The 11,704-nt window shown below is 39.5% G+C and overlaps 1 protein-coding gene across 1 annotated transcript; it reads left to right on the top strand.

Annotated features, from left to right (window-relative positions):
* Positions 1–473: 473 nt before the first annotated feature.
* sdr42e2 (short chain dehydrogenase/reductase family 42E, member 2) lies at positions 474–10,480 on the top strand (the record flags this gene model as incomplete). The annotated part of the gene is made up of 11 exons (XM_083977569.1): positions 474–914; positions 3,780–3,875; positions 4,076–4,133; positions 4,430–4,548; positions 4,648–4,723; positions 5,962–6,044; positions 6,939–7,076; positions 7,193–7,258; positions 8,041–8,104; positions 8,222–8,295; positions 9,876–10,480. 11 exons carry the CDS (start codon positions 474–476, stop codon positions 10,113–10,115), a joined length of 1,455 nt encoding a protein of 484 aa, XP_083833695.1. The 3' UTR covers positions 10,116–10,480.
* Between the last annotated feature and the right edge of the window lie 1,224 nt (positions 10,481–11,704).

Below are 11,704 nucleotides of genomic sequence, written 5' to 3'. Positions count from 1 at the left end.
ACATGCAGTGAAGGGCCACCCCATGCAGGATTCGAACCGGGGCTGACTGCAGCGAGGACTGTAACCTCTACACATTGGGAGCTTTATTGTTAACAAGGTCTATGCCTCTGTGTATTACCAAGTTAAATAAATTCAGGTCAGTCAGGCCAAGTTTGCATCAAAAGTCAAAAGTCTTCATATATTGTGTCAAACCTCAGCAACCTGGAGAAATCCATTTTAGATTCTATTATATAAGTATCTGTATCATGTATATGATATATGATGTGACATGTTACAGTGCCATGATCGGGGCATGTTCAGCTCAGATTGAATCATAGGGTCATAGTTAAAAAAAATAACTGGGCAACGATATCTCTGGGTTCTGGGTCATTTTACGCAGTGTTAAGATCTTAAATAAGCTGGTAATGTGAGACTGAGCTTCACAGGTCAAACTTTAATGGTACTTTTCCCTCCTTCTAACGATCAGGAAGTCTATGGAGCTGTGTGGTCCCAATATGAGTGAGAGTGGAGGCTCCATGTGCCAGGTGAAGCAGCTTCCGTGCCACAGCACCCCACTTTGTCGCCTGCAGGCCGGTGGGCATCACATGCACAACCTCCCTCGCCTGCCCCACCAGCCGTGGGCAAACCACCAACCAGCCCCGGCTGTTGTCTCCAGTCCGGCTGTGGCCATGCGACACAGGGTAAATGGAGCCACGGCGGCCGGCTGCAGCAGCCCAGAGTGCCCGGCCTCCAGACTGGAGGAGGAGGTGGCTCTGGCTCGGGGCAACTCCACAGGGAAGGTGGTGGTGACAGGTGGAGGCGGATACCTTGGTTTCAGGCTGGGGACGGAACTGGCCCGTCAGGGGATGTCTGTGATCCTTCTGGACATGAGCCCGCCTCCCTGTGATGTCCCCGATGGAGCAGTCTTCTATCAGGTATGGGACAGTGGAGAGGAACCTCACTATGCCCTGCTGTGCCGTTGTAGATTTCCTTTATGAAACAAAGTGCTTTTTTTCCCCAGTCTAATTGTTGAGTAGATACAGTTGCATTGGTTATTCATTTTTCTCTGCGTTCACTGATAACGTCTTTTAAATATTTTTTGCACATGTTGAACAAGGGGTTCCCAAACTTTTCCATGCCAAGCCCCCCAAATAGCATTAGCTTCTGGCCAGGGACCCCCTTTGCAAACCAGAAAGATCAACTATTGAATGTTTTTTCTTACTTTTATTAATACAACAATTATTACATTTGTTTAGGTTTGTTTTCAATTGATACGCCCTGTCTTTACAACATTAACAGTCAGATGGAGTTGGGTTTCATGTTTAAACAAGATTTAAAAAAAACTTTACAACTTGACACTTATTCTGCTATACTGCTAATTAAAGTTTTTTTCTTTATCTTATCTGTTTAAACAAGATAAAACTGAATACTTACCAGCTTGACACTTATTCTGCTAACTGCAAATAAGAATAATATTTGCTAATTAACAACTTAAACAAGTTTTTTTCTTTATCTTATCTGTTTAAACAAGATAAAACTGAATACTTACCAGCTTGACACTCATTCTGCTAACTGCAAATAAGAATAATATTAGCTAATTAACAACTTACACAAGTTTTTTTCTTTATCTTAAACAAGATAAAATGGAATACTACCTTGACACTCATTCTGCTAACTGCAGATAAGAATAATAGGTAACACTTTGTCAATGTCATAACTTTGTCATTAAGTGTCATTCGATTTTTGTAGGGTTAGGTTTAAGGTTAGGGTTAACCGAATGACACTTAAAGCAGATATCAGTGGAATGTTTTTGTTAATATAAGTCCTAAATAGTCCTATTTTCCGTCAGCAATCACTTACATGAAGTATTTCAGCCTAAACACGAGTCTCTCCGTCACTCTGCTCTGCTGTAACCCGAGGAGAAAATTTTCCTTGTGGGATACAAGTGTTATCCAATGAGGAGAGAGAACGGCATGAAGGGCTGTGTGTGCAGCCAAGGGATGCGCGTGAATGTGGTGACGTAGCACGAGGACCAATTGATGCCTGACAAGGGCGGGGGCTGCTAACTCATGGTGCGTTCAAAGAAACTCGTACTTTGTGTTTTTCCTTCCTGTGAAGTCATACCAGTTCGATCTGGTACGAGTTCACGGGTCGGAAGTTACGAGTGGCCGTTATAGGGAACTTTCACAGACAACAGGATGGTAAAAACACGAGCTACGGGTTACCTGGAACGCTACCAAGTCGTAGTTGTGACTTGAAGCTGTAACTTACGGTTTCAAAAGCCTGCCTTGAACGCAGCATTAGCCGAAACGGCCGTGAAGCTGATATCTGCTTTAATGACAATGTTATGACATTGACATAATGTTTATGACACGTTCATGACTGTGTCATGTCAGTCTTATGACAGTGTCATGTCACTCTTATGACGATACCTTCAAGTAAAGTGTTACCGAATAATATTTGCTAATTAACAACTTAAACCAGATTTTTTCTTTATCTTATCTGTTTAAACAAGATAAAACTGAATACTTGAATACAGTACTTGACAGCTTGACTTATTCTGCTCACTGCAAATAAGAATATTATTATTATATTATTATTCTCTGGTAGCCACCCGAAGTGAAGTCCTAAAACCTTCTCTGTACTGGGGGTTGATTGTTAAAGCAGATATCAGCTTCACGGCCGTTTCGGCTAATGCTGCGTTCAAGGCAGGCTTTTGAAACCGTAAGTTACAGCTTCAAGTCACAACTACGACTTGGTAGCGTTCCAGGTAACCCGTAGCTCGTGTTTTTACCATCCTGTTGTCTGTGAAAGTTCCCTATAACGGCCACTCGTAACTTCCGACCCGTGAACTCGTACCAGATCGAACTGGTATGACTTCACAGGAAGGAAAAACACAAAGTACGAGTTTCTTTGAACGCACCATGAGTTAGCAGCCCCCGCCCTTGTCAGGCATCAATTGGTCCTCGTGCTACGTCACCACATTCACGCGCATCCCTTGGCTGCACACACAGCCCTTCATGCCGTTCTCTCTCCTCATTGGATAACACTTGTATCCCACAAGGAAAATTTTCTCCTCGGGTTACAGCAGAGCAGAGTGACGGAGAGACTCGTGTTTAGGCTGAAATACTTCATGTAAGTGATTGCTGACGGAAAATAGGACTATTTAGGACTTATATTAACAAAAACATTCCACTGATATCTGCTTTAAATACCTGACACCTTCAGTAATCATATTGGGAAATAAAAAAGGAAAATCTCAGTTTTCTAACATTCTTCTGTTTTTACATTGTATCACAGACAGTGTATAGTGGTACAGTACATGGTGCTTCACTTCTGGGGTAATAGGTCTGGGGTATAAATGACCTGAAATACACAGTACAATGCTCCCAGTGCTCCCAGCAGACTTAAAAATAGTGTTACGTTGCATCAGTCTACGTGCTGGCTGGAAACAGACATAGCTGAGTGATCCGCCTCAGTTGGCCAGCTGCTGACTGGGTCGGAGAGGGCGGAGACATGATTCAGGTTTCACCTGCAGCCCTCATGGCACACTTACCTTAATTATAACTGTCCTTTCATGAGGTGGTTATTGATGTATTGTGTTACTTAAACTGCTAATGCTGTGTTGAGAATACACTGCAAATGTATGTCAGTTATTAATAACAAATCATAGTCATGATTAAAATCAATACTTTACAATCACCTGACCACCAAATGTCTTCTCTCATAGATGGACATGTCATTAATGTCTGTAGAGTTGGTTTAATTAACTGAGGGTGATTTTTCTTCTCTCTTCTTAGAGCGACATCCGAGACTATACCTCCCTCTATAAAGTGTGTGAGGGGGTCGACTGTATATTCCACGTAGCGTCTTACGGCATGTCTGGACCAGCACAGGTGACTTCCCTTCATGCCCTCTTTAGCACCTTCTCACCACTTGATCATTCAAACAAAGAGTCAAAAGCAAAGATTTTCATTAAATAATAAAGTGCTGCAAGTTCTGAACTTATATGACCTTCAGAGTATTAACTCTAACTTAACTATTAACTAAAAAGTAAAACAATTGAACGATTTCATCCATTTCTCTTTGCCTTCAGCTGCAGAAAGAGCAGGTGGAGTCAATCAATGTTGGAGGAACAAATAATGTTATAAATGGTAAGAATACATGCACTGTGAAAATCTCTGAACTTCATTTGAACACTGAAAATACGAGATCCTCCCAAAATATGACCCAAAAGGGCAACAAATTCCTCACTGTATTAGAAAGGTTATCTCAACTTAATATGATCCTTCAAGTTACTTTTGCTGAATCTGCAACATATCCCATTTGATTTGATCAAATCCTGATTCCTGTCTGTCATTTTGTATACACTGGAGGCACATTAATGAAATGTATTTTCAATATTTACCCCGCCTTTTATTGCACCAGCACTTGATCTGCTCTCTCTCAGTCTGTAAGGAGAGGAGCATCCCGCGGCTGGTGTACACCAGTACCATCAACGTGGTGTTTGTGGGGAAACCAATTGAGGATGGTGATGAGGATTTGGTGCCGTTCGTGCCCCCCAATGTGGTGGGTAAAAATAGGAACAACCCATGAATTGTTGTGTGTTGTTTGCACTTATTTTTTAGTAACAAGCGTTGGGATAAGTTTTGTTTGTCTCTGTTCCAGCACATTGACCACTACTCCAGAACTAAAGCGATTGCAGAGCAGATGGTCCTCTCAGCCAACGGATGTGCCCTGAAAGGTGTGAAATGATCCATATGTGTGTGTGTGTGATGATGATGATGATGACGGTGTAATCATAGAGCTTCATGAAAAGTGGGTTGCAATCCTATCTTTTGCTCTCTGTGTAAAAATGTTTTTGTGTATTGGTTTGAAATAATGACAACGGGAGAGAGTATGGCTGTGGTAGCCATGGAAACTCAGCGTGCAATCCAATACAGACAGCGACACTGGTTTAATTTTAGAGCTGGACAAAACAGAACCAAAGAGTGCGACAGTTATGTGACTCTAGAAATGAAACACACACACACACACACACACACACACACAGATGCAATCTTCTAATGCATTGTAATGGGTTTTACGTTGCTTTGCATTAGCAGGTGTGAAGCCTCTCATTCCCTCCTCCACTGTAACCCTACACCTTAACAGTGACCATCACCCTATGTATATCAATCAAGCAGGAGTGAGGAGATGTCTCTGTATCTTCTTCTCCAGTAGACTGATTTGAGAGCTACAGTTACAACTACAGTTTTCAGATTAAAATCTTACATAAAAAAAAAATCTGCATAATTTATTTTAAAAAATGTGATGCATCATCGAAAGCCCAATGGTGTCCAAACTTAGTGACATCACACAAAAACGTAGTTGTAGATGTGACTGAGCAATGGTTGCATTAAATACAACATAAAATCCAATAGAAGGGAAAAAAAGAAGGAAAAAAAAGTAAATATTGGAAATAAACCTATTTATAATAATATAATATAATATTCATATGTACAATACAATAATATTGTGTTTTTTTCTTCTTTACTCCTCCTCCATTATGTCTTAGGTACCACTCATGGACTAAATAATCAAATGATTTTCTAATTATCATATCATAATTTAAAAATAAATAAAAAATATTACTCACAGGGTATAGAACACAAGTTCTACAAGAGCAGAACAAAAGCATTTACTTTTAGTACTCAAAACCTCCTAGAACTTTATATAAAGATATAAAAACGTCTTCTACCTCAGCGGTGAGTGTCTCCTATATGGAACACGTGTTTTTATATTAGTACTGTAGTTGCCAGGTTGGTCATTCTTACCACGTTTCTTTCTATGCTAAGAAATATATGCCCATGCTGATACTGGCTGCTGCAGCAAAAATGCTTAATTTCACTTTCGATATAAGAAGGAGACCTCTATGTTGCTTTAAGTGTCAGAAAATTAACAGTACATGATTGGTGAAAGTTTGTATTTTGTCTTGTGCAGGAGGAGAACTGCTGCGGACCTGTGTCCTGCGGCCATGTGGTATCTATGGACCAGGAGAGAGGAGACATCTTCACAGAGTGATGGTGAGGGACTAACTCAAACAAGAACGTACATTGTCCTGTAATAAAGATGAATCCGTTGTGTGTTGGCACTGGGAAAAAATGCACATCTTGCAGAGTCTGATGCCTCCCTGGCAGAGCGTAGTCCAGCCTGAAGTGTTTACATTATTGATGGAGTTCTCCAGGTATCCAGTTACAGCCAGCTTTTCTTCCAGTCTTTCCTCTACAAGGCACCAGTTTGGGGTATATTGTCGGCCAAGTGGCCACGAGAGCCGACTTTAATATGCTGCAGGTCAAACTGACTCTGTAGCCCAGGGTCAATTAGTACAAAGGTACAAAAGTAAATATGTTTGAAGATTTATTTACAAATTCTTGATACTTATCTTTCCAAAATATAAGCTTACGTCAAGTTTTAATATTTATAAGGACATTCATTTCAGTTGAGAAAATCTCTGGAGTACAATTTTAGACTTGAGTCACTTTCTTGATGTCTACTGTATTATTACAAAATAATAGACATCATATTGTTAATAGTGAACTTTAGTGAAACAATTTGAACAACAATTTTTTATTGTATTAAAATGGGCTCTGCTCCGGAGATAACTATAATCTTACCTTGAAGATGAAGTAAAGTTGTGATAATAGTAAATCGTAAATCACCAATCACAAGTGCACTTTATCTCGCTGAAAACTGATTTTTAATTTATACTTGGATGAATTACTAACACAGTTGTAACAAATAATCTACAAAGTCTTTAAGACTGTCTCTCTCATTTAACCTACCATTGGTTATAGTCTGATTATGAGACCAGTTCCCATTTAATGAAAAAAATAAAAATAAAATAAAAATGTGAAACCAAACAAAGCAAACAAAAAACACGCACAATAAAATCAAACTGTCGACCTTCTTTGTCTCAGGTGAACGTGGAGCGCCGGTTGTTCAGTTTCAGGTTCGGGGACCCCCAGGCCAGGATGAACTGGGTCCACGTAGACAACCTGGTGCTGGCTCACTCTCTGGCAGCGGAGGCTCTCACACCGAAGGGGAGCTGTGTGGCTGTGAGTGACAGCAGCATGAACACCCACACATCCCTCTGATCACAGGACTGTGGAGAACTAAAAGACCCACACAGACTAAACTGGACATTAACACAATCATTTCTGTTCCTTTGCAGAGTGGACAGGCCTATTTCATCAATGATGGAGTCTCAGTCAATCTTTTCGAGTGGCTGACACCTCTGGTGAGTTACAGAACAAGGCAGGTGATAAACCATGTTTACAGACACCAAAACCATCCGTTCACTGCCTCTATTAACAGTCATTGTCTTTACCTTATCTCTCGGTGTCATAGATCTCCACCAAAAAAAAAAAAAAAAAAAAAAAAAATCACACTGACTGACACGTTCCTTCGTCACCACTCCATCTACTGGAAATACTCACTCCTGCACCAAATGTGTATTAATCGGCAGCTTAAAATAGTCCCCCATTAAAAGCACTCCTGGTGCCATTTTTAAAAATTGGTTAAAAATAAATAAATAAAAAATGACAGTGTTTCAGACAGTTGCTGGGCCTTTAAGAACTGAAACTTTATCTCTCTGACCTGTTTTTAAAGATTTTTTATTATTATTATTTTTTTAGGCTTTTTTGCCTTTATTTGACAGTACATAGTGAGATAGACAGGAAAGGGGGAGGCAGAGAGAGGGGGAATGACATGCAGGAAAGGTCTGCCCGATGTGGGATTCGAACCGGGGACGCCTGCGTTAAGGACTGTAGCCTCTACATGGGACGGCTGATTTAACCAATGCGCCACGCACTGCCCCTTTAAAGATTTTTTAGAAGAAATTAATCACTTTGGATGGGGATAGTCTGTCTGGTGTGGCATTTACATTGGATTTGTTGAGAATAGTGAAAAAAATAGAATAAAGTTATCCTTATCCTAATACATTTCAATGGTAAGTACAGAAAGATTAACTTCAATTACTTCGCTAATTACTTCACTTTCTTTTGCATTTTTCTATTGCAGTTTGAAAGGCTGGGCTACAGCAGACCATTGATAAAACTTCCTGTTTCACTGGTCTATTCAGCAGGTACTGCTTTTCCTCATTTGATTTACGCCTTTTCTAAATATCCCCTTGTAACACATTTGTTTTGAAATTTGATGTTGATGTTTTTTTTTACTACACTGACTTATCCTCTGTTTCAAGCCATCCTGGTGGAATACCTGCATTTAGCTCTACGACCGGTGATAACAGTGCCTCTCCTTTTTACCAGAAGTGAGGTAATTAAGCTTCCTCCAGTCTGTCTCTTTTAAACTCTCCCTTGCTTGTCGGGTTTTGAATGAAATCTGGAGATCCTGCCTTTTTTTTCTGCTGGAGCACGATTTTAATCCAGTTTTTATACCCAACATTTGTCATTAGTTGTCGGACCTTGAGACACGTTTATAGTTGACAAAGATGTGATTGTGTGGTGTTGAAAGTTACACATTGTGGAGCTTTGTGTGAACAGCACGCATGACTAAATGAAAGTATGTGTCCTGTGTCCTGGAGATTAAGTTACCTGCTCACTAATGAGTAGATTCTTGTTTAAGTCTCTCCCTCAGCAGCGAAGACAGACTTCATTAGGTATTTTCCTATCACCCCGCCCACCCCCACCCCCCTAGTCTGATGCTATACCTTGCACACGAATTATGGAAAACCAAAGTGAGTCTTGAATGATTCAAAGATTTTGGCATGAAATCTCAAAGCTGTCATGGTCACTAGGGCTCTTTAATGCTATTTGCTGGTCTCTATCTCCATGAAAACACAGTAATTATACATTATCAGACTGAAGGCCTTTACGCTACATGCCAAGGAGCCTCCGCTGCGACCTGTAAGGTCCTCATGAATGAGTGATGAGCCAGAAACTAAAGCTGAGTGTCGAGGGCCTGCACCTGGAGCTCATGCTGTCAGACAGCTGCTGGCTGGGGGATCGATGATTGTCCTTTGAATAAAACATAAACCGCATTGGGTCAGAACAGGAAGTTCAAGATGAGGTTTACAGGAAGTGACCTCAGTACGATGGCTGTTGCCATGGTGAGCGGAGTCAGGAAAACTCTCGGCCCAGGCTCAAATGATCCTGCCAACTCTCAGGTTAAACCGTTGCAAGACATGCAGATGCCTTTTTCCTCTCGTGCATAAATTCCAGCTGTAAATGTAAATGCGTGCTACTGTAGAAGATGCAGTTTCAAATGTCAAGCCATGGTTCAGTGCTGAACTATCTGACACTGAAGTGTTTTTTACAGTTAGTTTAAAGGACAAGTCTGGTGATGAGTCTACAATATGGATGATACCTAGACTCGAGCATCACATTGTCAAGAAATCCAACAAAAAGATCAAAACCATCCTACAAGTACAGTTTGCATCCACAGCCTTGTACACTTTATACAACTGGGAGGAAATACACTTGGGCATAAGAGAGTGAGAGAGAGCTCATAGGATCAGCAGTGTGCAGACTGAAGCAGGTTTACATTAAGACAAGAAGTGAACTGACTGTGTTGGATAAGAGCTTTAAAGAACTCTTCTTGTCTCACTGAGACATTTATGGGCACTTTATTCACTGCGTGTACTTCTCATGCAGATACCTTATCCCCAGACAGTAAGAAGATGCAGTAACAGGAGGCATCCATCCGTCACATGCTACAGTATCAGAACGTAAAACCAAGTTATCAGAAGGGTATCAGAGGTTAATCTGAACCATTAGCCTAACTGGCCTTTGCCTTTTGGTCTGACCTTGTCTGCAGCAGCTGAAGAGCTCGATAGAGATGGTTTCTGTTGTGATAAATAAATAATAATTTTTAAAAAACCTCACTTTCCACTGCAGGTGAGGACCATTGCAGTAAACCACACTTTCAGGATCAACAAGGCCCATCGAGAGCTGGGTTACTGTCCGAAGCCCTACAGCCTGGCGGACTCTGTGGAGCAGTACCTGAAGTCCCGTCGGCCTCGCTCCACCTTATCTCTTTTCAACCTCTCCTGGTCCTCGCAGCACCTCATCTTGCTGCTGCTGATGGGTTTCAGTCTGGTGCTTCTAATGTTGTCCTGCATATTCTGTCTGAACTGACCGATCTTTGGTAGATTACTGGATGGGTGGCGGGACTATAAACTGTCTCAGGCAATGTGATTTATTGTTAGGATATAAAATTAAAAATAAACGTTTTTGCTTCTATTTTTTTCTCATGAAGGTGATGGTTTATTTCCACCATTGATAACAGATAAATTATTACCTTAGATATACAGTATGTTTTTAAAGTTAAGCAGTCTTCCTTTGATTTACATTTACTGTCTTGCCTCCTCTGTTATGACATGGGTATATGTGGTGTCTAATTTTAAATGATGATGAATGATGAATGATGAAATTGTTGTTAGAGTTGATAAAGCTATGATTTCGTTAATATGAAAAAAATAAATATAACTTTGGATTACCAATATTTACATTTTCATTGATTGTATGAAAAGCATGCAGTTTCTATGATAAAGACTTGTTGAAATTTGCATCTGTAGTGCTTAATTAATATTTAAGTGGTCATTTTGTAAACTTTTAGAAATAAAAGCATTAACAATGAATGCCAATGATCATTTTATATCTACAACAAGGAAATAATTAAAATCCTAATTTCCTACACTCAAAGGAAAGAGGGAAAGAATATCTTTTTAAATTTAAAACACTATAGTCAGGTACAAATATGACTTGACCCTAAAAAAATTCTAACAAAAGGTTTCTCAGCTGTTTTTTATAGTATTAGATGTCCTTAATAACATACTAAAAGTTTACCAAAATTTGACCACTAGAAAGGTGTTATTTTCAAGATGGCGTCCAAGATGGATAGGAAGCCTGAGGAGACACCACAGGTGAATAGGGTAAAATTTTTAACTAACAGATATCACCATGAAACTTCCCAAGTTTATCACTTACATTAAGACAAATATTTTTTGTATTACAAGTTTTGTCAAATTGTATGTTTAAATATGTAAATTAGGCAATATCTAATTAAATATGCGCCAATTTGCATATCCGAAATCTGAACAATGGATAAAAGCCACTTTCAAAATTCTTGTTTTATTTTGTTGACATACTAGAGTCAGAAGTTTTTACAGAGGGGATTTTGGATATCTCTCTTTATCACTCTGTAAATGAGAAAATATTGTCACCAGCCCTAAAAATTCAAGTTGGTCGTGTTTTTAGGAGTAAAATGTTGTATAAATCAGGCTATGAATGATATATCAACAATCCCCTCTGTAAAAACCTTCAGAATATAGAAAGGGATCAAACTGGAAGGTTTGGTGTCTGTAAGTGCTGCTGAAGTGGAGATTTCGGGCTCTTATACAACATTTTACTCCTAAAAACACGACGATATTTGAATTTTTAGGGCTATAGTATTTTCTCATTTACAGAGTGATAAAGAGAGATATCCAAAATCCCCTCTGTAAAAACTTCTGACTCTAGTATGTCAACAAAATAAAACAAGAATTTTGAAAGTGGCTTTTATCCATTGTTCAGATATGCAAATTGGCGCATATTTAATTAGATATTGCCTAATTTACATATTTAAACATACAATTTGACAAAACTTGTAATACAAAAAATATTTGTCTTAATGTAAGTGATAAACTTGGGAAGTTTCATGGTGATATCTGTTAGTTAAAAATTTT

The sequence above is a fragment of the Trachurus trachurus genome, assembly GCF_905171665.1.
Source record: "Trachurus trachurus genome assembly, chromosome: 8".
NCBI classification, from domain to species: Eukaryota; Metazoa; Chordata; class Actinopteri; order Carangiformes; family Carangidae; genus Trachurus; species Trachurus trachurus.
The sequence above is the reverse complement of the archived record's forward strand: the minus strand, read 5'-3'. Positions and strand labels throughout refer to the sequence as shown.